Below are 26,288 nucleotides of genomic sequence, written 5' to 3'. Positions count from 1 at the left end.
TGTTGATTACGGCAGGAAGTGACCCCCTCTCCTCCATTTGCCTTCAACAGTCCTCACATAATCACATTCATTTAAAATAATTTCTATAACCTTAATACTACCTACCTTTTTCTAGACGTCTATCATTCATCGGTTTTCTACTTCACAATTTCTTTTATATTTTATCATAAATGGAGGGGAAAAGTGCTTTTATTCAGGTACAATCATTATTTTACTGGAAGTAAAAGTACTGGAAGTGCACACTTTATGAACATTTTTAGAATTATGTTTGGATTTAAAATATTAATATTTTAAAACCATTTGATGAACCAGTTAATCATTAGAAATATAAAAAAAAAAGGAAGCATGAATGTGAGCAACAAAACAGAAGACTGTCCAATGTCCAAGAATGTTGCTCCAGGAGACACCTGGCAGGTCAGATGGTTCCAGTGTCCAGTTCTGACTATGTGAGAGAAGTGTCTGATCCCACCAGGGTGAAACGGAGCAGAGAACTGTGGGATGGTCAGAGCTTATCAGGCATTATGCCGGTGTCACCACGGAGATGCTCATCCTGCAACACCGTGGGCTCTGGGCTCTCCGGGGCCTTTGGCGTGTCTGAGAATGAGAAACATGTTATACTCCGCCCCACCCGCAGGCCAGTTCCAACGTCGTCTTACCTCTCCCTGTTTCATAGCTGATGTTGTGCCGCTGGAGCAAAGAGCGAAGCTTCTCAATTTCAGCCTGCTGCTTCTGTGACTCCTGTCAAAAGACGTGAATTGAGGAAGTTCAGACTAGCCGCGCACACAGTTGTTTGTAACGTGCCTGTGTGGGTGTAGGATCACACACCTGTCTGCACTGGTCCACTGTCTGGTGTGTTGGGGATGGCTTCTTCTCCTCTGGTTTTGGGTCTGTAGGCTTCAGAAAGCCAGCCTCTTCAAACACCAGCCGTAGCCGCTTATTATAGCCCTACACACACACACGCACACAATTTTCTATAAATCATACTCTCATATATCCCGAGGTTTTATATTTAGTGTGCGTTCATGTCACCTGTTCAGTGATGAGCTCATCATATTTTGCCTGTTCTGCTTCATCCCACTCCTTCTGCAACTTCTCACTGAGGACCGGATACACTGAGAGCACGCGCGCGCGCGCACACACACAATAAATAAAGCATAACAGCTGTAAACTTCACTTGGAGCAAACTCATGCAGTAATGTAATTTACTTGGTCCCGCCCCTTTATTATTTTTTTTTCTGTAAAGTAATTGTGCCAAATTAAATTCAGATATTTAAATATGTACAGGCAGTTCAGTGGACTCCGGTATGTTCTGGTTTCACAATCACTTCACTTTCACAATCCTGCATGTTAAGTGTCACCTCTTTAACTTTATCTGAACTCCCTTTTTACGCATCCATGTGCTACATCTGCCTTCCATGGCCCACTGCTCACCAAGGGGGGTGCAAAGGACATATTTCGTTGTGTCACCGTGTGTTTCACAATCACTTAATTAACACACACACACACACACACACACACACATCACTTACCCAGCATGGAGTGTGGGTGACAGACCAGTGGAGTCTTGAAAGTGAGAGAATAAACACACGTCTGTGGCTCAGACACCTGAGCCAGTTTACTGGTGTTTCCACAAGTCAGGATCACCTGAAACACACCCACCAGTAACTGAACACTGGACCCCAGACTGCAGCCTCTACCCACCGCTCGCTCTCTCACACACTCGCACCTTGGTTTGCCTGTTCTTGTTCCCACAAGAGTCTCCCTCCCTCATCCACATGGCCACAAAAGTATTATTGTGAATCTCCCATTCCTCCCAGATCCTGCGAAGACGAGACGTTGGAATGAAGGAATAAGGAATGAGTGAAAATCTGTAGGAGTCCCAGGAGACTCACCCCAGAATTCCACTGTAGGCGTTCCACCTGAAAGTCTGTTCATGCTGCGTAACGTTGTGGAACGGGCAGAAGTCGTATTTATATCTGATGATGAAGGAAAAAAAAATTCACAAAAATTACCTAAGTGTTATTACAACTGAAACTGGTTCCAGCTCTAATAAACCCACTGCGAAAGGGCTGTCTAGTCAATGCTTCATACGTGATGCATTTTTCATCAAGCATGAGACTTGCTTTAGTTTATTAAAAGTTTATTTCTAATATATCTGAATCTAATCGGCATCAACCCACTGACTTACTGACTAACTGTTGTATTCCGTTCATTAACAGCCATTTACAACATGAATAATGTTGGGCTAAGGAGTTCTTTTGTAGGGGTGTTAGTAGCCTAGTAGGTAAGTCACTCACCTATGAACCAGAAGACCACAAAGTCACAGGTTCAAACCCCACGTATGTCCCTGAGCAAGTCACTTGACCCTAAGTGTCTCCAGGGGGACTGTCCCTGTAACTACAGGTTGTAAGGCACTCCGCTAAATGTTGGTCATGTAAATGCGTTGCATCAAAAGTGAGGATGTTTCTAGATGGGGCAGTGGTGGCCTAGCGTGTGAGGAAACGTAATCAAAAAGTCCTGAACCGAGGTGCCCTCCCCACGAGCTGCTCCCCGGGCATGTTTCATGGCTGCCCAAGGGTGACTGGTTTAATTCATTGTGTCACCGTGTGCTGTGCTGCAGTATTTTTTTGAAACGCACAAAAACCATCACCCTTGGTGAGCACTGGGCGTCCATGACAGCCACCCGTGGAGCAGTGTGTGGGGACAATGCTGTTGCTCAGTGGCACCTTGGTGGCTTGTGATTCGAACCAGCAACCGGGCCGCTTCTTTAACCGCTAGTCCACCACTGCCCGCTTCACTTCAGACGAGCCTTGCATCAGAAGTGAGGATGTTTCTGGGTGACCCTTGATGATGGAAAGTGTACATAAAAGCACCCACGTGGACTCCGTGTAGCTGAAGCACTTCCCGGCCAGCCGCAGTAAATGTGCTGGTCCTGCCGCCGCGGACGGGCCGGTTCTGGCCTGCAGCCTGCTGCCCTGGCTCAACAGGTGGCTATTTATCCTGGAGGACACAAGGCGCAGAGACGGATTCATCACCAGGACTCGCTTCCCAGGGGAACGCGGCAGACTGGCTCATTCGGAGGAGAACGGAGACGTCTGTGCAACCCCTGCTACGGGCGAATTAAGATGAAAACCCACCCAAACGTGTTCGGCTCCTCCACGATCTTCATTTTTCCGGCGAAGCAGCCTACAAAATACAGGAAGCTTCAGAGCCTCTGTCGTGCCCATTTATTCACAAACTAGTTTGAAGACAATAAAGAAATCACCCGCTGAAATCAGCCACAGAAGCTGCAAGCCCCACGCACTCCGTCCCTCCATCACTCGAGCTGTTGTCTTCCGCCGGCCGCCATGTTGGCGTTTGTAAATCACGTGATCGCTTTGGAGCCGGGGAGCCGATGTGGATTCGCGCCTTGTCGCTTTCCTTAAATTCTGAAACAATAAACAAGACGAAGGTTTTGTGTTGTATTGAATGTAATTCAATGTGAGAAAAGACGCGAACGTTGTTGCACATTGAATCGGGCGATCATGTGATCGCTTCGCGCATGCGCCGTAAGCGACGGCGGCCGCGGCGTGTTTACCAGCGAGGTGTGAAAGTTTGCGACCCGAAATCACTACAGTTTGCGGTCTTGTTTCTGTCGTTTCGTTATACGACCCTGATGAGATGGCCGCACGCGCGCTGTCCGTCGTTTCCGCGTTGAAGGGAAATTAACTCGACATGGGCCGGAAGAAAGCGGGCAAGTGCGAGCGGCCGGTGCACCGCGGAAAGGACACCAGGCACAAGATGAAAGGCAAAACGATGGAGACCTTCACCGAGGAGATGCACGACGCCCTGCGAGGTCTGTCAACGCGCGCTTCAACGTGCCACCTGCATGCAAGTCCCAGTTAGATCAGAGGGGTGCGTCCTGCCCCCACATGCATCCCCTGGTCCACCCAGATAGGGTGGTAGTAGCTTAGTGGGCTACTTGCCTATGAACCAGAAGACCCAGGTTCAAATTCCGCTTACTACCATTGTGTCCCTGAGCAAGACACTTAACCTTGAGTGTCTCCAGGGGGGACTGTCCCTGTAACTACTGATTGTAAGTCGCTCTGGATAAAAGCGTCTGATAAATGCTGTAAATGTAAAATGGTTCAGTTGTGTGTGTGTGTGTGTGTGTGTGTGTGCAGCCAGTATGGAGCCTGAGTTGGAGGGGGCAGCTGTGGTCAAGCTGCCCTGCCCATTGGCCATGTGGGACCTGGGTCACTGTGACCCGAAGCGCTGCACGGGCAGGAAGCTTGTGCGTAAGGGGCTGGTGCATGGCCTGCGTCTCAACCAGCGTTTCAACGGCCTCATCCTCAGTCCGGCGGGAAGCAGATACGTCACCCCTGCAGACAGGTGAGGCTCAGTCTGTAAATGGGCAGGACACTGTGCCGCCCATGTGGTTCTCGTATAGGACATTGTGGGATTATTTTAGTTCTTGGTTTGTGCTGGGCAGGGAGATCGTGGCTCAGGCCGGGGTCGCCGTCATTGACTGTTCATGGGCGCGGCTTGAGGACACACCTTTCAGCAAGATGGTTGGCGCGCACCCACGGTTACTGCCCTACCTGGTGGCAGCAAATCCAGTCAATTATGGGAAACCACACCGACTGTCCTGTGTGGAGGCCTTCGCTGCCACCTTCTGCATTGTGGGTATGCATCAGTGACCAAATTACTATAAGATAAGAAATGACACACTATTGTGTCAGATGTGTGTGTGTGTGTCGGGACCCTCTTCATGCTTTACTGTGTGTGGTTCAGGTTTCCAGGACCTGGCTGTGCTCCTACTTAGGAAGTTCAAATGGGGAATGGGCTTCTTGGAACTCAACCGAATCGTGCTCGAGCGCTACGCTGCCAGCCTATCAGAAGAGGATCTCCTGGCTGTGGAGAAAGACTACCTTAGCTCCACCCCTCAGGAGGAGGAGCTAGGTAAAGAGGGTGGTCTTTGGGGGGAGTATTACTTGAAGAACAACAAATGCAGATTTAGGTCTTCCTGAACCCTTGACATAAATGCAGTATAATTCTCTGGATTAAATATTGATTAGACATACCCTTGATGGTTAGTGTAGAATGAAACCTTCAGGTGAAAACTCCTTATGAAATGCAAGGAAAATTGACCCAGTCTGAATTATTTTTGTACAGTATCCCTATATTTGTAGTCGTTTTGTTTATAAAAGTCAGGATATATTCATAACCTGTGCCATTACAGGAGAGTTGGTTTCTAGCTAGGTTTATATTATGGCTATGAACAGGCATTACCTGGATCAGGTGTGAGGGTGTTGGTTCTGGTAAGTAGGTGAGGCGTATTCTCCCAGTTCGTGTTTGTTTAGCATTTGTGTGCGCGTCTTCACCTGCAGATCCCTTTGATGTGGACTCTGGAAGAACGTGTATGAACCTGAACAGGCCCCTGCGGTGAGAACACACCCATCTGTGACACACAGAGGCTCATTAATCACACTCATCTCGTCACACAACCTGTATGTTCATGTTGTTAATAGCCTATGCAAGTTATGCATTATGAAGGTTTTTTTTTTTCCAGAAACATTTCATAAATTCAGGGTGGTAGTAGCAGTTTGACAAATAAAACTTTTTATGCATCATCGGACAACTAATTGTATTTAGTAATAAGCTCTACTCATAAATAAAGGAACTATTGATCGAAATGCAGTTGAAATGTTTAAATGTATTTCTGTTTGCAGGGAGGAGGAGGATGAAGATGAAGATGATGATGATGATGATGATGAGGAAGACAGCGAAGAGGCTGAAACTTCAGAAAAAGAAGCGGCAGCCACAACGTCATGTAAAGAGAGTGAAGACACAATATCAGCAGAGAACGTAGGATGAAAGAACAGAGAAGCCTTTGGAGTTTATTGCATCAGCTCTTCTGGGGAAATAACTGTCCCAGCAGTTACTGCTACACAGAATTGTAGTCAAACTGAGAACAGGTCATCGTTGTACAATATACAGTAAACGTCTGTTCACTGTTACTGTTCATAAATAAAGCTTATATTGCTATTCAGTGTGGTTTAGTATTTTATGTCAGCTTATGGAATCGATTTGAGTTTCAATTCGAGGAGTGAGTTACGATACAAATTTGCAGTTGTAGGCAGCTGAAAGTTATATCTGGCAGTTTGTGACGTGAAACGTATAAGCCATCCGTATTTAAAAAAAAAAAAAAAATCTACAGACGTCGGTTTGAGCGCCATAGAAAAGTAATTCTAGAATGGCGGCTGGCTCAGTGACTCGCTCACGGGCACGTCTATAAATCGTACATCTAGAGCCGCGCCCCCGTCCTCCTCGACTGCGGCAGCGTTGTTGTGGAATGACGTCACGGCTGGAAGATGAAGGCGCAGCGGCGGCCATGACTGCGAGCTCCGCGATTATTTCACCCAAATAAATTACTCGCGGAAAACTCCCATGGCAAGAGCCACAAGTCAGATCGTAAGTACGCCGGCGCTCGGCCGAGCGTCGGCTCGAAGCCGCCGCTCGCCGTGTGCGGCGCGGCGGCAGCAGGGCAGCGTTTTTCTCGGTGGGCCTTCGACTGGAGACGCGGCGGTCGACGCGGCTGGCCGACTAGCGTTAGCGTGTTAGCCGCGCGGCTAACGTGAATAAACTTTGCGGACAGTTCTTCCTACAACGTCGACGGCCAGCTACTGCTCGTATGGACGCCGGTCGGGGTTTTAGGTTGAGTGTCGCGGTTGGTTTAGTTCTTTCCTTGTCCGTCCCCCCCCCGGCGTAGTTGGCTGGCAGCTAAAGCTAACAACTTTAGCCGCCGTCGGAGGAAACTAGGCTCGTTTGCCGCACGCTGAAAAAGTTCGCCAGTCGCCGCTTCGTGTGTCTCGTTGGTTCGTGTATTTTTATCCCAGCCCTCTCCGGGAACCCGGAGGTCCAGTGCGAGTTGTTGTCCCGGTGTGATCCCTCCCGATGATCTGGGCGAGCCGGGGTTATGGGTGGGAGCGACCGGAGCGGCTTCTCCGCAGCCGCGCACTTATTATTATTATTATTATTTTTTAATCTTATTTCGTTCTTCCCCTTAATTCGTCTGTCGTGTTACTTGTGAGAGGAACGAACAGGCCCCGGCCTTGGATGAGGCGGAACTCGTCGCGGCCTGTCTACATGTTTACATGTCACTTCACCCTCCGCTGTTTTTATGGCGTGTCGTCCCTGCTGCGATCATCTGCTGTTGTAGTTCCGGCTCGCAGGAGAAAAGATGAGAACCCAGGCCGTGTAGTGGTTTGTTCTCGCGTCCAGAACGTTCCCTAAATGCAGGTTCAGCGCCCTGGGGGAACACGGGGTCAAGTGTCATAGTAGTAGCATGAATGTGGGTCAACAGGTTAACCAGGGGCGCCAAATAAAAAACATTTCAAATATTTTTTTTTCCTTCTTTTATATCATTACTTAATGTTTTCTAGTAAGCTTGTAAAAAAAAATCAATCTCATGTGCCCAGCCTGTTTGACAAATTATTATTATAGCGTAACATTTGCCTATTATTCAGCGCAGTGTGTGCAGTTTTACGGCTGCAGTAGACTGCATTACACCCTTTCCCCTTTTCCCGCAGTATGATGTTGCGCCCATCCACTCCTCTGTTGTTCTCCGCACCTGTCCACCCATGGTAAGAGGTCAGCAGGACACGCCCCGTCTCCCAGGCAGCAGCATGGAGGGTCAGGCACCACCCCCCCAGCCCACGCAGCCACGGAAGAAGAGATCGGATGATTTTAAATTTGGCAAAATCCTGGGAGAGGGCTCCTTCTCAACCGTACGAATGCTCACCTTATCACTGTATTTCATACTGTCATCATCACGCTGAGCTGCATCGTTTTGTTTCGTGTGAAAATACTCTATAGAACATCTATAGAATACATTAGTATAGATATAGAATAGATTAATACTTTATTGCGATTGTTTAAAAGCACCTCTGGTATTGATGGCATAGTAAGGATTCATGGCCGTATACATCTCATTGCATTTTCCATTCTGATAGGTTGTCCTCGCAAAAGAACACAACACAGGGAAGGAATATGCCAGTAAGTTCTTGTGGTTTTAACATTCAAACCCCGCTTCTGCTGGGCGTGGGGAGTCCTGGCTCACATGCTGTGTTTCTGTGTTTGTGTTCCAGTTAAGATCTTGGAGAAGCGGCACATTATGAAAGAAAACAAGGCCCAGTATGTGAAGCGAGAACGAGATGTGATGTCGAACCTCGATCATCCTTTCTTTGTCAAGCTCTACTTCACCTTTCAGGATGAGGAGAAACTGTGTATCCTTCAATTGGATGAGCTTAAACACAGAGAAGAATGTTTAAACAGGACTGCACTAAATATGCTGCTTCAAGATGCATAATTTTGTCCTTAATAACTGTCCAGATTTTGGTCTAAGTTATGCAAAAAACGGCGAATTACTGAAATACATCCGCAAGATCGGCTCGTTTGATGAGACGTGCACAAGGTTCTACTCTGCTGAAATTGTGTGCGCTCTAGAGTACTTACACAATAAAGGCATCATACACAGGTGAGATCCTGAGAAGCCGGTGTCTGATGAGTGCAGTGTGTATAAATATATAAGTGGCTAGTAGTCTAGACCTTACTCAAGATGCAACAAATGATGTTATCCACCAGAGTAAAGTAGGATTAGGTGGGTTGTAACGAGTTATATTTTCTCCGTTACATTTGCTTGAGTAACATTTTGGGGAAAGATAAGTAATTTATGTGTAGGTTTACAATGCAATACCTTTTACTTGTGTACATTTGTCAATAAGAAATTTTACTGAAACTTCACTAACACAAATAATTAGCATGTATAAGATTGTATGCTCAGGTTTAATCCATTAATTACTACCAATCGTACTTTGTTATTATTATTTTTATTATTATTAGGAAATACCAGAATTAGCACATTTATATTATTTGTCTGAATACATAATTTTTAAAAATAAATGAGATCACAATCAAACAGTTACTCAGTACTTGAATGGTTTTTATCACTACATACTTTTGTACTCTTATTTGAGTCATTTTTTGGATGACTGCTTTCTAATTGTACTTTAGTATTATTATTTTGGAGTAAGTCTACTCATACTTTCGTGGCTACTCTTTTCCCGTCTGGTTGAGACAGACCTCATAAAGACATACCAAATGCAGCCGTTTCATACAGAGTAACTTTGTGTGCTTTTCCAGAGATTTGAAGCCAGAGAACATTCTGCTGAGTGAGGAGATGCATATTCAGATCACAGACTTCGGCACGGCTAAACAGCTTTCTTCAGACAGCAAACAGGGTAAGTCGGTGAGAAAAAGAACGAGTATGCGCCGGCGTCCAAATATATGCTCACTGTCCATCTTTTTCTTTTTCTGCTTTTGTCTCTTGCCTCAGCTCGGGCAAACTCTTTTGTTGGGACGGCCCAGTATGTCTCCCCTGAGCTGCTGACCGAGAAATCTGCATGTAAAAGGTGAGTGTGTCAGAGCAGAGCTGTTGCTGCCGCATCGCTGTCACTTTAGTCATTTTCTTTTTACCCATGATTTTGATCCCCCGTATCACCCTGTTTCCTGTACAGTTCTGACCTTTGGGCGTTAGGTTGCATCATTTACCAGCTGGTTGCTGGGTTACCACCTTTCAGAGCTGGGTACGGTGACCTTCCCACATTTTTTCACACTATGCCCTGTCTACATTCATTACTTTTCTCTCCTTATTAAACTGGAGTCTCTGTCTCTGCAGAAATGAGTATCTAATATTCCAGAAGATTATAAAGTTGGAGTACGAGTTTCCTGAGAAGTTTTTCCCTAAAGCCAAGGATCTTGTAAAGCAACTACTGGTGAGATTTGTTTCCTCAGTTTTCCATGTGTGAGTAACCGAGTGAGATCAGTGTAAATTTTCTCATCCTTTGTTTTGCAGTTATTGGATCCCTGTAAGCGGATTGGTTGTGAGGAGATGGGCGGGTACGAGCCCCTTAAGTCCCACCCCTTCTTTGAATCAATTTCCTGGAGTGATCTGCACCTCCAAACACCCCCAAAGCTCACTGCGTACCTGCCCGCCATGTCAGAAGATGATGAGGACTGCTATGGCAATGTGAGCATGTGAACACACACATTGGAAGCTAATATTCACATACTGATGAAGCAAATTTTTCGATTATTAATAGTCATGTAAACATTTTGGAGATGAAATTACCATGACTTCTAGCAAACCGAAACGGTTTCAATTCGACTGTCTGTTTTTCCCTGATATTTTATATGGGCGAGGCATAGATGTAGAAGTGTCTGAAGTAAACAAGTCACTTCCTTAAATGTGAATGTTTGGCTTTGTGACAGAATTGAGCCATGCGGATGCATGACGCGTGTTTATGAGCAGGTGATTGCGTGCATGTAAATGTTTGTCATTCTGCCTCGGCCAGTACGATGACCTCCTCAGCCAGTTCAGCAGTATGCAGGTGGCGCAGCCCAGTCCTTTCCTCACTCCCGCCGTGGAAGCCCCCCCCAGCACAAGCAACCCCCCCTCAGTGGACCAGTTCATTCACGACCTGGACAGCAACAGCATGGAGCTGGACCTGCAGTTCAGCGACGAGCAGAAACGCCTGCTGCTGGACAAACAGAGCGCAGCCAACCCATGGTACCTTACCCACAATGCCCCTGTTGAGGCGATTTGGCTCTGCCGATCACGCCGACTGACCGTCGTTTCTCTGCCTGCTTTCTAGGCATCAGTTTGTAGAGAATAATCTCATCCTGAAAATGGGCCCTGTGGACAAGCGCAAGGTGAGTGTTGTGTAACCTCTGCCTAGGGTCTGTTGTTGACTGCAGGTCCTCGTCTCACCTTTTTATACTCCGTGTGGCGCAGGGTTTATTTGCACGGAGAAGGCAGTTGCTTTTGACCGAAGGACCTCACCTGTACTATGTGGATCCGGTCAACAAGGTTCTAAAGGGGGAGATTCCATGGTCTCCTGAGCTGCGACCCGAAGCGAAGAACTTCAAAACCTTCTTTGTTCACACGGTAACTAAACCAACATGATCACAAGGAGACAGACCAACTTATCTGACAGAAATGTGTTTAGTGGTGGGTGAGACTGCTTAGGTCATCTTAGCCACAAACAAGATCTCACCTACCATGTTCACCAGAGGGGAGTCAACAAAAGCACAAGCACAAAAACACAAAGCACAGGGTCGATGTTGGACGCTGGTCATGGAGGCCACCAGCCCTGAACATCTCCGTTCTTCACATGTTCTACCACACCTTCTTCAACTCAACAAAATGGACAAATGTCCTCCTGGTCCAAGTCTGGTGACACCTGTCACAATCTAACCTGGAAGAGTGCCTAATGCCTAATGGGTAAAACACATGTCTATCAATCTGTAGACCACAAAGTCACAGGTTCAAACCCCACTTACTACCATTGTGTTACTATCAAGAGGGACTGTCCCTGTAAGTGCTGCTTGTAAGTCTGCTTAATGCATGGATGTAATATGTTAAAACCCTCATTTCCTGTTGATTTTTATTATTTTTTTGTAATGACTCTTCTGGCATCAAAAGGGAACTAAAATCAATTTTTGGTTGCTTTGTGTCCACAGCCCAACCGGACGTACTATCTGATGGATCCCAGCGGAAATGCGGACAAGTGGTGTAAAAAGATCCAGGAGGTCTGGAGGAAGATCTACCACAAACACCAGAACCCAGGCCTATAGGAGTGCCGATCTCCCCTCGGCCACACCTCCCCTGTGTCCCTCTTGGCCAATCACAGAACAGAGACAGTTACTGCTTTCCCATTGCGCTCATAGACTCTGCAGCTTTGTTTCATCGTCTCTCAGTTTCACGCTTTATTTCTTCCCCGCTTTTTCCTCCACCTCTGTGTATCAGAGTAGTTCATTTCCAGTAGTTCAGTAGTACATTTCCACTCCAGTTGTCCTGAATGCTGAGGGGTCGAGAGCACTGGCCAGGCAGCGGCTGTACGGAACCGGCTAGATGTCTAGATGTTCTGTCCCTCATTTCACATATTCACATTCAGCCTGTTCAAAATTCAGAGAAGATGAGTTATTATTATTTTTTTTATTATTTTATTTTAATAAGTATTTAAACATCTTTTTTTTTTTTTTTTTTTTTCTTCCCCCCGCTCTCTCCTCCCCACCCTCTCTTCGTCCCCAATATTCAACATTCAAATTCAATTTGGAACAGTGTGGTGCCCAAGTCGCCATTGTCTGCTCTGTCTGATTGGTCTCTATTTGAATTAAGGCGGGTCCTTTTTCCTTCATTGGCCACCATAGCCAGTCTGACTGATCTGATTGGATGATTTTTTTTTCCCCTCTCGAATGTTTTTCCCCCTGATTTTTGTGTTCTTGCTCTTTAAAAAAAAAAAAAAAAAGAAAAAAAAAAAGAAAGAAAAAAGCCTCATCCTGAACAAACATATATTCACGCAACATCCCAATCATCCAATCACCTCTTTCCCTCCCTAAAAACAATCACTGCAGAACTGCGGATGGTGAGGTTCTGAAGGATTTGTTAAGGGTTCTGCATAATCCCTGAGCCAATGGTGCGACTGATTTCAATAAAGTTTTTTTTTTTTTTTTCTTTTCCCTTCTTCCTATAGTTTAAGGCGCGGTGATTGGGGATAATGGTGTGTGTGTGTGTGTGTGTGTGAGAGTGTGTATATATGAGGGTGAAATTGGACATGGATGGGTCTGCCTGTGGGCAGTCGGCGTGCTGTATGTACAACAGTGTGTGTGTGTGACTGTGTGTGTGTGTGTGTGTGTGTGTCTCCCCTTTCTCCCTGGGGGCTTTTTAAAAGGTAAAGGCCCGGCGGCGTTGCGTACCTCTCCCTCCTTTACGCGGCGAGCAGCAGGGAGAACTGTGATGTACAGATGATGTAATATTGAAATCTGACGGGAGAAATGCAACCGTGCTAGGATCCAGGTTTTGTATTTTTATTCTTGTATGGCTACTGTTCTAGCCTCTAGTTCTAGTTCATTCTGTGTTATTTAAATTCTAATATATGAGAAAAAAAAATCATATTTGGATTGAAGTCATATTCGGGGGCCATGCTGTGTTTGTTTTGAAATGTAAAGCCTTTGAATGTGAAGAATTATTGTAAACTTTACAGCTTTTTGTTCTCACTATTTCATATACATTTTCTATTTGCTCAGTGATTTAATCATAGTTCTGATCATTTGAAGCCTGTTCTCATTGCTGTTCTCATTGCCATGGTGACGCCTGTACTTGTGCAGCGCCACTTAGAGCTGAAATAAAATAAAGCATGTAGGGGTTTAGGCCGACACTGTGCGTCCTGTTTTTCATAAGGAGGAGTTCTCGGCACCAATCAGAGGCTCCTTTTCCGTCCGATCAGAGAAGACATTACAGAAATAAAAGCAGTTGGTAAAGGGGGATCTAATTGCCAATTAATAATTTTTAATTAAATTGTTTTTAACTTTTTTTTTTTTTTATTCAGCTCATAGAAATAAGATGCAATTCGAGGTAACTCGTGTTACGCATCGCACGGACCTGTGGGTGACGTCACCGCCGTGACGTCAGACGCGCGATGTCGGCGTTAGCTGGTGACCTGCGCGTGCACGTGCTCGCGTTTCCTGCGGAAGTTGACGGCCTGAACCGCGGTTTACAAGTATTACTAGTCGACATGACTGTGTTTAGGTTTGTGTGTGTAGGTTTGGTAGCAGGTACACCAGGTTACACGTGGGCGTGTCCCGATACACCATAACCAGCAGGTGAGTGCAGCAGGAAGCGCCAACGTCACGCCTGGTTCGAAAAAATGATAAAAATGACTTTTGACCATGTCTCAAATCCCGAGTTGAATCTTGTTTGTGTGTTGTTGTTGTTTTTTTTTTTTACTATTTCCCCTGACACTTAGTCCCCAGTCAGGAACAGCGTTAATAAACAATCCAGCGCGTCGTGTCCGACTTCTTAAATGAAATGAGTCCATTTGTCGCATGGTCCGTTCCGCCTTAAATTCTGCAGTACCCGGATGTCGAGAACTATTAACTTTCGAAGTCGCGCACGGACCGCTGACGTGAAGCGCGGGGAGAATCGAAACCGAAAGTCGGTCCACGGTGACACACGCACGTCAGGACGCACCTTCACATCTGGACCATGGCGGAGCGGCCCGGCGGGTCCTTGGAGGACAGAATAGGCGAGCATTTCAGGAAGAACCCGACGCAGGCGTTTAAGGCGCTGGACGTCGCCAGAGCCGTGGGGCTAAAGACGGCGAAAGACGTGAATCCGACTTTATACGCGCTGAGTAGAAACGGTCGCCTGGTGTTTACGGGCGAGACCCCGCCATTGTGGTCTCTAGGACCCAAACAAGACAGGTATTCTCCATCTTCTTCTTACCTTTTACTGTTGTTTTGTGCAGATTATTATTATAATCGTTATTTAAACCCGTAAGTCGTGCAGTTGCCAGGTACGTGCGAAATTACGCCCGCCAGTGTTGCCAGATCCTAACGGTTGTACAGTATCGTACACCGCTTAAAATCATTTTAAAATGATTTCCATTTAGACGTTGCTAAGAAAACCTGCTTCAATAAGACATATATCATCGTAGACTGTGCATGAAACACATGCACAGCACACGGTGACACATCGAAACGTGTCCTCTGCATTTAACCATCACCCTTGGTGAGCAGTGGGCAGCCATGACAGGCGCCCGGGGAGCGGCGTGTGGGGACGGTGCTTTGCTCAGTGGCACCTTGGCGGCTCAGTATTCGAACCGATTACTGGGCCGCTTCCTTAACCGCTAGGCCACCACTGCCCCAACGCATCTTTTACCTACAGAAGGTTTGTCACAACTACCTTTGGGTGGAACAGCGCCTCTACCTTAGAACTGGGGTCTTTCTCTTATTCATTTCTGTAAGTCTGGTGGCGATGATGCGCACAAGATATCTTGGATTGCGTTCGGCATGGCGACTGAAGCACCGCCTTATGGGATCTGTAGTTTGAGTGTTGTGAGCTCTTCATATCGCCAGGCCAGGGTTTGGAACACCCCCTCTGGTGGGCCCAGCCCCAACACACACACAGAAACACAAAACGTATTAGGAATTATGTATCAGCATATTTTATCTTGTAAAATCTGTTGTCTGAGCCATACTGAATTTAACCAGGTATACATAGTCCATCTTCCATCGGTGTTAATTTTTTCACTGCAGTATCGACACCCATCCTCCAACCCGAGGAACACCACAAATTTTTCTTAAATGTACTTTATTTGGACGCACGGAGGACCTCGCGTTTACTTCCCAGGTATACGGATGTGATAGAATTTAGCACAGTTTAGTGAAGAATGATGCCTTTTCCAGCATGATGTAGCACCGTGCCATAAGGACAAAGTATTATGTATTGGGTAGGTGATATAATAGTAATATGCATATAGACATTTAGGCTCTCACTTAAAACACGCAGAACTCATTCTGTACAGGTTATCAACATTGACGAAAAGGCTGTTTAGTTTGCATCGTAGTTACCACATAGTTACCACATTCAAACAGCTTCCTATAAAAAATCTTTATAGTAATATTTCATTAATTAGTATATGGGTAAAGATTTTGGTCTAATACAATTGCTGTTCTCTTTCACACTTTCATCAGGAGCAGCAAGGGAGGAAACCAGTCCAGCTATACTGATACATCAAGTGGCGACCAGTCAGGATCTTCAGGGACCACAGATTTCCTGTATGTTCCGTTTAAAAATATTCACGTATTATTACCCGACCTCCCTTCTCACCGTCTCACGCGAGGACAGTGACATGGCATTGAACATTCACACAGGCACACACACACACACACACACACACACACACACACACACACACACACACACAAAGTATTATGTCTTGGGTAGGTGATATAATAGTGACATGCGTATAGACACCTTTTTCTGGCTGAGTTTGTAAGCTCTCACTTAAAACACGCAGAACTCATTCTGTACAGCTAATCAACATTTGACGACCTGTAATGCGGTACCCACTGTCACACGTCACCTCGCCAACTGCACACAGACGTGCATTTCCTACATCCACAGAGGGTGCAGGATGCTTCATTTGGGTGCAGGAAGGTTTGCGAATCAAATTCACAAATATAATATGATGACCAGTAGGGCTGAATGATATATAGAAATTGAACCAAAATTGCTGAATACATGCGACTTTATAAATCACAATGACTGCAATTTTTCTCAAAATTCACAAAATTGAAAAGGCTGTTTAGTTTGCATCATCATAGTTACCATATTCAAACAGCTTCCTATAAAAATCTTTATAGTAACATTTCATTAATTAGTATATGGGTAAAGATTTTGGTCTAATACAATTGCTGTTCTCTTTCACACTTTCATCAGGAGCAGCAAGGGAGGAAACCAGTCCAGCTATACTGATACATCAAGTGGCGACCAGTCAGGATCTTCAGGGACCACAGATTTCCTGTATGTTCCGTTTAAAAATATTCACGTATTATTACCCGACCTCCCTTCTCACCATCTCACGCGAGGACAGTGACATGGCATTGAACAGTCACACAGTCACACAGGCACACACACACACACACACACACACACACACACAAAGTATTATGTCTTGGGTAGGTGATATAATAGTGACATGCGTACAGACACCTTTTTCTGGCTGAGTTTGTAAGCTCTCACTTAAAACACGCAGAACTCATTCTGTACAGCTAATCAACATTTGACGACCTGTAATGCGGTACCCACTGTCACACGTCACCTCGCCAACTGCACACAGACGTGCATTTCCTACATCCACAGAGGGTGCAGGATGCTTCATTTGGGTGCAGGAAGGTTTGCGAATCAAATTCACAAATATAATATGATGACCAGTAGGGCTGAATGATATATAGAAATTGAACCAAAATTGCTGAATACATGCGACTTTATAAATCACAATGACTGCAATTTTTCTCAAAATTCACAAAATTGAAAAGGCTGTTTAGTTTGCATCATCATAGTTACCATATTCAAACAGCTTCCTATAAAAATCTTTATAGTAACATTTCATTAATTAGTATATGGGTAAAGATTTTGGTCTAATACAATTGCTGTTCTCCTTCACTCTTTCATCAGGAGCAGCAAGGGAGGAAACCAGTCCAACTATACTGATGTATCAAGTGGTGACCAGCCAGGATCTTCAGATTTCCTGTATGTTCCGTTAAAAAATATTCACGCATTATTACCCAACCTCCCTTCTCACCGTCTCACGTGAGGACAGTGACATGGCATTGAACATTCACACAGGCGCACACACACACACAAGTATTATGTCTTGGGTAGGTGATATAATAGTGACATGTGTATAGACACCTTTTTCTGGCTGAGTTTGGAAGCTCTCACTTAAAACATGCAGAACTCATTCTGTACAGCTAATCAACATTTGACGACCTGTAATGCGGTACCCACTGTCACACGTCACCTCACCAACTGCACACAGACGTGCATTTCCTACATCCACAGAGGGTGCAGGATGCTTTGTTTGAAGGGGATTTACCTGGTTTGTCAATTTGTGTGTATTGGAGTGTGGGAGGTGCATAAATGTTGTATGTGGGTAAAATTGTTATTTATGTTTGTACTGTATATCCTGTCTATTTTTTATTTTTCTACTTTTAAAGAAAAAAAATTATCTTCTTCTTAGTGGTTTTGCAGACGGGACACTTGACACAGCCACTGGATTAAGGTATGGATAAATATGAAACTGGGGGATGTAGAAATAATTTCATTAAATTTAATGACACTTGCTCATGTATTTGTTTTCTTTGCATTACAGTTTGAAAGATTTTGATCAAATAAATGAGATCGGAAGTGGGGGCTATGGTAATGTTTATAAAGCAAAGCATAAAATGGATGGCATGTTTTATGCACTAAAGATAGTAAAATATACCAGGTAAGTATGATAAATATATTTTTGTATATATTGTTGCAAAGACATAGCTGATTTATGAGCACAGATTTTTCCTTTCAGTCAGGCGGAAAGTGAAGTAAAGAATCTGGCACGTTGCGACCATCAAAACATAGTACGTTACTACACAGCCTGGAAAGGAAAGTTTGACTGGAATGTTGCAGGGTGAGCAGATTTTATATGATTATCACACACATCTTTTATATCTGCATGAATAAACATTACTCATACAGTTCTGAGTGATGACACCAATGTTTGAAAATATTTCATGACATTATCATTATTCATTATATTGAATAATGATATTCAATACATTGTAATAGACTATGTTGTACTCTGTTCAGAGACAATCATCATGGTACTTTTAATACCCAAAGTCCGAATATCAAAGGAGGTAGGCGCGTGTGTGTGTAGTTACCACGTTATAGGCTTCCTATAAAAATCTTTATAGTAATATTTCATTAATTAGTATATGGGTAAAGATTTTGGACTAATACAATTGCTGTTCTCTTTCACTCTTTCATCAGGAGCAGCAAGGGAGGAAACCAGTCCAGCTATACTGATACATCAAGTGGCGACCAGTCAGGATCTTCAGGGACCACAGATTTCCTGTATGTTCCGTTAAATATATTCACATATTATTATCCCACAACTCATTACCACCAGTCAGAATCTTCAGGGACCACCCTCCATTTTAAATACCCGTTCTCCAGGTCTGATCACAGCCTTTCCCAGAATTGTATGGGTGCAGGAAGGTTTGCGAATCAACTTCACAAATGTAATATGATGAGCAGTAAGGCTAAACAATATAACGAAACAACTGCAATTTTGCAACCCTAGACCCTGCTCCATTGGTTAATGTCAGGGTTGCTGCAGAAAGATCCGGCCTTTGCGTTCTCTGTAGGGATGGGTTAAAATGCGCAGCCATGACAGGCACCAGTGTGTGGGGATGGTTCATTGCTCAGTGGCACCTTGGCGGTTTGGGATTCAAACCTTCCGATTATGGGTCTTTTTTTTTTTTTTTTTTGCCCCACTAGGCCAATCACTGTACACAGGGAGAGTGAGTTCAGAAAGAAACTGTACAGTGAATCAGTCTGTCCGAAGGGCGTGCAGCAGAGTAAACATGGTTCAGGATGTAAATCAAAGTCCTGTCCTATCTGCAGTTCTTCATGGCAGCCCCCAATTTTTTTTTTTATAATGAGTAGCTCTACATGAACAGAAGCTTTACATTAATTGTTTAATCAATTTTTATTCTGCATTTAACATGATGTGGTCTTTTAGTGCAGGACCGCATCTGTTCATTCAGATGGAGTTCTGTGAGAATGGAACACTGACCACTTGGATAGAAGACAGAAATTACAGGAATAGCCAGAGGAACGCAGAAGATGCTCTAACAGTTTTTAAGCAAGTTGTCTGTGGAGTAATGTACATTCACTCACAGAGACTCATTCACCGAGATCTGAAGGTAACACTTAATTTAGAAAATGTATTGTAGAGTGGTGTGAAAAAGCATTTGCCCCTTTCTGATTTCTGACTTTTTTTTTTATGTTAACAACCTACCTAACATACCTGACAAAGTGATGTAGACCAAAATATCCTCAAAAGCATAAACATTTAAATGTGGGGAAAAAAGTAAGAAATCAGAGAGGGGGCAAACACTAGCACATGTTATTATATTATTATATTATATAATATTTTTTCCCTGCAGCCGGACAACATATTGTTTGAAAAGAATGGCGACGTGAAGATCGGAGACTTTGGCCTTGTGACCATGATTACGGATGAAAGTGGTGGATCAGTGGAAAGAACTCTGGCTAAAGGAACACAGTCATACATGAGCCCTGAGCAGGTGTGTCATTATTCTGTCATGGCGTAATCATCAAAAAGTCTCAAAATCACGTGTGTGTGTGATAGCAGTGTTGGGAAGGTTACTTTTAAAATGTATTCCGTTAAAGATTACAGAATACATGCCCCAAAATGTAGTTTGTAACGTATTCCGTTAAGTTACTCAGTGTGAGTAACGTATTCTGAATACTTTGGAAACATAAAATATGCCATTGAAAGTATTTACTGTTATGGTCCCCAACATATTCCATTACTTAGTTAAAATAAAAAGTAGCCTTGCACAACAAAAATGACCCTCTTTTTTTCCTCGCGGCAGAAAGCGGGCAATTATAACCATCTCCGTTCCGCGGCCCTCCGTTCCGCGCGGTTAAACCGGGTGATGGCGTGTCACCTTACACACACTCCGTCCATGTGTGTGCACTGCACTATTTATAGGGGTAGCATGGATTTATGGCCGCTGAAACAGAGTGCAAACTTGAGGGACTGCGCATGCGCCAATCCGCTAGGTAGCACAACTCGATAGGCAGCATGTTTCGACAGAACACCTGTGTTATGCATGGTCCACGCCTAACATATGAAATGGAAAAAGACGGCCGTGTAATTAATTTATTTAAAAAAGTAAGTGTATTCTGATTGTATTTCATTACAGTTACAGTTTAAATGAGTGATAGTCACTCATATTTTGTATTCTAAATACGTAACGCCGGTACATGTATTCCGTTGCTCCCCAACACTGTGTGATAGTGATGTCAAACGCTGAAAATGTTTAATCAGATTATTGCTGTGGATTAATACTCAATTAATCAAAACATTTCATTCTTTATTTAATATATATTAATCTATAATCTCATTTCATTTTGCAAACAGACTGAAGACAAATGAACATGTATGCACTTTACTTGTTTATTAACCATCTTGATCATTCATGTTAACAAAAAACCCTCTCTAAACGATGATAAATTAGGTGTGCAATGATATTAGGTGTGCAGTTTGATGCAATCCACTTGGCAATTGTGTCAGTTTGTTCGAGGTAGACCTACTGATTCCCCAACCTCCGTGCGAGTTGTTTGTCGCAAGCTGGGCAATGTGTTACCCAAAGTGCTAGTAGCACCTACGATCAACGTATGCTTCGCGTTAATGCGGTATTTTAAGCTTGAAGTGCTTCGGTGAAAGCATCATGCCTATTACTTTGTTGCCATCTGTTACATTTATACTCTAATTTTCCATTGCGAGGACCAATGTGCTGTTTATCGTCTTCCATATTGAGCCGATCGGTTCTGCTGCCTGTCTCACTACCAGATTAGCTGAAGGTAACTGTGTACTCGGACAAACTGGCATTTTGACATTTTAGGGATTTTGAGTCATTCTGCAATTAATTACATTCATTAATTATATATATTTAAAAATTGTTTGTGTGTTTGTGTGAATAGAAGGATAGGAGAAGTTATGACGAGAAAACAGACATATTCCCACTGGGACTGATTTTCTTTGAACTCCTTTGGAAATTCTCCACACGCCTTGAGAAAGCAAAGGTGACGTTTACATCTCTGGTCCAGCAGTTCTGATTCTCCTCTCGTGTATTCTTGTGATGTCATTTTATCATTTTAACATTTGGTCTTGCAGACTTGGGAGAACCTCCGTAAACAGGAATTTCCAGATGAGTTCAGCGAGGACTTTAACTATGAGGTGAGTTCTCACTGTGTCCTCTCACTGTATTAAATTGTTACACACACTTCAACCGTACTTCTCTGCTGTCTTTTCAGTCCAAACTCATAAAAAAGATGTTGTCCAGAGAGCCCAGAAAGCGTCCTGCTGCAGCACAGCTCAAGGCAGCTTTGGATGCAGGGTCTGAAAGTGACCGCAGACAAAAGACTTATTGAGTTTTTTTTTTTTTAAATGTTTACATTATTACATTGTCTGTATTTCTCTTGTATGGAAGATTTTTGCAATTTGCAGATCTGCAAATCTGAGCAGAGCTGAGTGGTGCTGAACAATAGCAATCTTAACTAGAAGCCAAAATTCCAGGGGAAATTTTGATGGGTCTGTCCAGGCATTGGTCACAGCTGCGGGCATGGAATTTGTAAAATGGGAATTCTTTAATGTGGTACTGCAGTATCACTTCAAAGATCTCCCATTCGGCCTGACCACTCCGTTGTTTCTTTACGTTTGACGGTCTTCGCGTGGCGGTCTTTAATGTAAGACATGTTCTTTTTTGCCATTCTCAGCACAATAATAAATGGTCTGTCTTCCTGACAGACCCAATAATTAAAAGAAGAGGTGATTTTGTTTCTTTAATGTTTCCCTCTGTTGCTACAATGAAGTTTTCAATCAGTCAGTTTATTTTTAGAGCACCTTTATACTACTGGTTTACGAGGGTGCTGTACAAGAGCTTGTGTAGATAAAATTAAGAGCTAAAATACTACAAAGTCATCATAAAACTGTAAGACATAAAACAATTAAATGACTAGAAAACATGATGCCTCCCTCAACACAAATTAGAAGCCAAAAAGAAAGTACTTAGAAAAGTAGGCAGAAAGCTCCAAGAACCACAGGAGGGCAGCATTGCCATGTTTCACCCATTTTTAAGCTGCCCGTTGCTCCATATTTGTCATTTTCAGCGGGGGAGATGTTGAACAAACTCACTGCACTTGGCTTCTCAAGGTGGAAGAGGGTCATGCCCAGCGAGATGGCCCAGAGTTGTGACAGAGGGTGATATTTAATTGGGCCACCAGACAGAACACAGAATTTTCGTCACATGGGGAAATCAACTCTCGTGTTGGTCCCAGTAATGTCACCTGATGTGTATCACACATGGACCTTTGTTTGATTTAAACATCACCCGAATCCCCAGCCCCCAAGAGACTCTCCCGGTTTTTTGCCAACCAGGGAAGAGCAGCTGGTTGTGAGTGAGCTTGAGCCAACTGTGGTCCTCACCAGATCAATTATTCCAGGCCGGGTTCCACCCTGTCCAATAGGCATGAACTGCTGCTTCCGTTTAAAAGCAATTTGGCATCAAAACGCTTCAAGCCAATTGCATTCAAGACTCGTCTCCGCTTTGTCAACTGAAGCGTTTCTGGACTGGTTGCTGCACTGATGGACCCAGCCAAGAGAAGCTGATGATCCAATCACTACTCTCATCTCATCTCATCTGTGCCCGCCTCATTCAGATGATCAACCTTTGTTAGGTCACTGATATTAGCCGACATGGACCAAAATACCATGTTCTGGTATATTTGGGCTCAGTCACAATATACATTTTATAGCCGACTATATTCTTCCACAAAATATTCAGTTCAATTCAATGTCAAAGGCACATGTCACCATCAGTGGCAGAGCCAGGATATTTTCAGCGGGGTGGCCTGCATGGATCTGTCATCATTTTGGGGTGGTACACGTCTCACAAAAAAACAGGGCTATTTAAGTACCTAAACCACACACCTCTAACGTATTTGGAATGCAGGTAGTGGCGGAAAAGATGAAATAAGTGCTAAATAAAAACTATTAAAAATCTTGTGGAAAGCCTTCTGAGAAGAAGGGAAGGCGATTAATATGTCTGTATATTGTTTATTGATTACCTGACAACTTCATCCCAATGTGTTTTTAGCTTATGGCCATCTTGCTCGGTGGTGTAACTAATAATGAAAGTTAATCTTTGTCAGGTCTTCTCTTGACTTTTACTGACTATTATGGGTCTCAGGTTTTTGTCCTTCCTCCAGACAGACAAATTGTCTTTCCAAGTGTGTTGACTTTGAGCAGGAATCTTTCCTCTCGGTTCCTCCCTTCCTGTGAGTATGGAGCTGACTGATGTGGCTATCAGGTTCCTTGGTGAACATGGCCTTTCTGTCACCTCATGTGGGCTGGCAATTTAATGCAGATGATTCTGCCTGTGCCTCGTCTGACAGGCTGCCAGTGCCGCTTCCGAAGGGATCCTATCTGCCGTCAGCTTCCTGTTGGCTCACTAAATCTCCACAAGACGACTCCCAGCTCCGAGTTCAGACGTTCACCTGGTGAAGGAAACTTCTGGAAGGTGTGAAATGCTGTTTGTACAGATCACCCGGCTGGGTGATTGACAGAATCTCCAGACTGGGCTGCATTTTTTGATAGTCTGAATGTGAAGCGACTGTCATTGTTAAAAAAAAGCACACGGTGACACAACGAAATGTGTCCTCTGCTTTTAACCCATCACCCTTGGTGAGAAGTGGGCAGCCATGACAGGCGCCCGGGACGGTACTTTGCCCAGTGGCACCTCAGTGGCACCTTGGCGGTTCTGGACTCGAACCGGCAACCTTCTGATTATGGGTCTGTCTTCTTTACAGTTAAATTAAAAAAATCTTTAAAGATGAAACGGAGGAGGAATGATCTTACCTAGCACACCACTGCAGGCATCATGGTGCCCTTCTCCCAACAAACCGGGTCAAAATAAAATGCAAATTGGTAGTTTTAACCTACACACTCTGTCAAAATTTGATTGATTCATGACAACCCTCTGACATGACCGTGTGTATTTCCCTGTTCCCAGACATCTTGGTTGCACAAAGTAAACGTTTTTTAAAGTTTCTAACTATTTATTTAGTTATTTAATTCCATTGGAAACAAGGGTGACAACTCTACCTCTGTCCAGTCTCTCTTAATATGTAACCCATTCCATTTTCTATTTTATGAATATTCTTCCTGCGACTGTTGGACCATTTTAGTCCACATGCATGAGGAATGCAACCGTAGGATGATTTTTTAAAAAACACACAGAATAAGTTGCAAAGCAATATCTATGCTTACCACACAGGCTGTAAAATGTTATCAGACAGTATGGTAAGCAGGCACCAAATTGAATACATTTCATTATTTTAAATCAAATGTCATGAAGTTTCGACAATTTATTTAGTGTTTTTTTTAAATATATTTTTCAAAAAGAAATATCACAATGGTTTTATGAATAATTATATGAATGTTTGTCACCCATGTTTAAACCATATGTTAAGAAACACAAAGAAATAGAGGGTTTAAATGTGTATTTTCCTGTAGAATGTTTTGTTCCATGTGGTGTTTATACACTGAACAAAATATAAATGCAACAGTTTTGTTTGAACTCAAAGAACATGAAACATGGTTAAAATCATTATGATAATCTATTGATTTCATGCCTTATGACGTTCTTATTGTATTATGGTACGTGCCTTATGAGCGATCAGGAGATTAGGAGACGGAGAAGATGGCACAAGTATAAAACATTCTGTTCCCTTGTCTATCAGGTGAGATAACAGGACACCATAAAATGAAAGCAGAGTTCATGAATGTCTGAGTTTTGCTGGTTTGTTAAAGAGGGCTTCCAGATGCATTTGTGCACCATAAAACTTCTCTGTATTGCTCCTTTTCATCTCACCGATTCATTTATCCATTAACTGACGTACCTATTACATACACAAAAGACCCATTATGCTGAAATCTCGTTCATAAAAGTGTAAATTAGTGAGCCGAGATAATCCATCCTACCTAACAGGTGTGGCATATCAAGACAGCATGAATATTGCACACAGTACTCGAGATGAGGGGGGTAGCACTTGTGAAACATAAGTAACACGGAGTGAAGGAGAAAACTAACTTATGAAAGGTTCTAATCACCCATGACAAACAAGCATCAGCCAAGGGGTGAAGCATGGTGTTGGCGGCATCATGCTGTGGGGATGTTTTTCAGCTGCAGGAACTGGGAGACTAGTCAGGATAGAGGGAAAGATGACTGCAGCAATGTACAGAGACATCCTGGATAAAAACCTGCTGCAGAGCGCTCTCAGTTCATCTTTCAGCAGGTTAACGACCCCAAGCACACAGTGAATATATTAAAGTGGAAGGAATGGGCCAAACTGGCAAAGACATTTGTGCCAAGCTTGTGGCATCATATTCAAATGACTGTAACAATGCTGTGACATAACAAAATGTTGAAAAAGGGAATACTTTCCGGATGCACTGTAGACGGGGGAGGGGCAATGCCTGTTGAAAATTTCCATGAACAGGTGAATGCAAAACTGTCCCCTAAGTATCAGTATCGATACCAGTGCTTATTATAATCAAAATGGATAAAAAAAAATTTAGCAATTGATTTTTTTAACCACACTGGGTTTATGCTTTTAAGTCATGGTAGTGTATTTAATGGAATATTTTGCTTTTTTAAAAATGTAGAGAACCGGTGATTGCATTAAGAAAAACCATGTGTGGCATATTAGTGCCATTGCTTTAACCTCAGAATTTTTTTTTTTCTTTCAGTATTTTTACTCCTCCCTCTTCTTGATTATTCTGATACTTTTTGTAATAATTTTTTTATCAGAATAATCGAGAAGAGGGAGAAGTAAAAATCTGAGGTTAAAGCCTAAGAAATGCACGAGAATAAAAGCTTGTTTATGCTCTGATGATGGGCACCGAAGCTGCCACAGGCCAACACACCCCACAGCAGTGAGGCGGTAGAAGGAGGCTTGAGCAGGTAAAGTTTAGCTTTGTTGACATGCCATCAAAACATGTCAGGATAGCATTCCGGCACATGATATGGCTTTATGTGGGTTT

General features: G+C 43.6%; 4 protein-coding genes across 5 annotated transcripts; 3 read left to right on the top strand and 1 right to left on the bottom strand.

The window, feature by feature from the left end:
- Window positions 1–167: 167 nt before the first annotated feature.
- gnptg (N-acetylglucosamine-1-phosphate transferase subunit gamma) lies at window positions 168–5,347 on the bottom strand. Of its 2 annotated transcripts, XM_028988220.1 has the most exons (11): window positions 5,272–5,347; window positions 3,266–3,428; window positions 3,138–3,186; window positions 2,878–3,000; window positions 1,893–1,976; window positions 1,727–1,820; window positions 1,530–1,644; window positions 1,030–1,112; window positions 826–945; window positions 657–738; window positions 168–594 (listed from the first exon to the last, which is right to left on the bottom strand). In XM_028988220.1, the coding sequence occupies exons 2-11, from the start codon at window positions 3,315–3,317 to the stop codon at window positions 503–505; spliced, it is 894 nt and encodes a 297-aa protein (XP_028844053.1). In that variant the 5' UTR covers window positions 3,318–3,428; window positions 5,272–5,347; the 3' UTR covers window positions 168–502. The 2 variants fall into 2 exon arrangements, with proteins under 2 accessions (XP_028844053.1, XP_028844052.1); XM_028988219.1 differs by lacking the exon at window positions 5,272–5,347 and having other exon boundaries at window positions 3,266–3,534.
- Window positions 3,532–6,031, top strand: tsr3 (TSR3 ribosome maturation factor). Its single transcript, XM_028988222.1, has 6 exons — window positions 3,532–3,835; window positions 4,164–4,371; window positions 4,472–4,665; window positions 4,774–4,941; window positions 5,370–5,424; window positions 5,712–6,031. The coding sequence occupies exons 1-6, from the start codon at window positions 3,715–3,717 to the stop codon at window positions 5,854–5,856; spliced, it is 891 nt and encodes a 296-aa protein (XP_028844055.1). The 5' UTR covers window positions 3,532–3,714; the 3' UTR covers window positions 5,857–6,031.
- A 267-nt stretch (window positions 6,032–6,298) lies between these two features.
- pdpk1b (3-phosphoinositide dependent protein kinase 1b) lies at window positions 6,299–13,259 on the top strand. Its single transcript, XM_028988218.1, has 14 exons — window positions 6,299–6,453; window positions 7,572–7,769; window positions 7,995–8,037; window positions 8,130–8,267; window positions 8,374–8,518; window positions 9,184–9,281; window positions 9,377–9,452; window positions 9,558–9,626; window positions 9,719–9,815; window positions 9,896–10,069; window positions 10,395–10,609; window positions 10,695–10,752; window positions 10,835–10,987; window positions 11,563–13,259. The coding sequence occupies exons 1-14, from the start codon at window positions 6,430–6,432 to the stop codon at window positions 11,674–11,676; spliced, it is 1,602 nt and encodes a 533-aa protein (XP_028844051.1). The 5' UTR covers window positions 6,299–6,429; the 3' UTR covers window positions 11,677–13,259.
- Window positions 13,260–13,908: 649 nt separating this feature from the next.
- pkz (protein kinase containing Z-DNA binding domains) lies at window positions 13,909–21,836 on the top strand. Its single transcript, XM_028989343.1, has 13 exons — window positions 13,909–14,304; window positions 15,577–15,660; window positions 16,325–16,408; window positions 17,063–17,137; window positions 17,628–17,669; window positions 17,760–17,876; window positions 17,955–18,056; window positions 18,419–18,502; window positions 19,173–19,356; window positions 19,600–19,740; window positions 21,167–21,268; window positions 21,360–21,422; window positions 21,500–21,836. The coding sequence occupies exons 1-13, from the start codon at window positions 14,087–14,089 to the stop codon at window positions 21,614–21,616; spliced, it is 1,413 nt and encodes a 470-aa protein (XP_028845176.1). The 5' UTR covers window positions 13,909–14,086; the 3' UTR covers window positions 21,617–21,836.
- Window positions 21,837–26,288: the final 4,452 nt, after the last annotated feature.

Source organism: Denticeps clupeoides, chromosome 8 (assembly GCF_900700375.1).
Source record: "Denticeps clupeoides chromosome 8, fDenClu1.1, whole genome shotgun sequence".
Classification (NCBI taxonomy): domain Eukaryota; kingdom Metazoa; phylum Chordata; class Actinopteri; order Clupeiformes; family Denticipitidae; genus Denticeps; species Denticeps clupeoides.
This window is presented reverse-complemented; position numbering and strand designations above follow the sequence as displayed.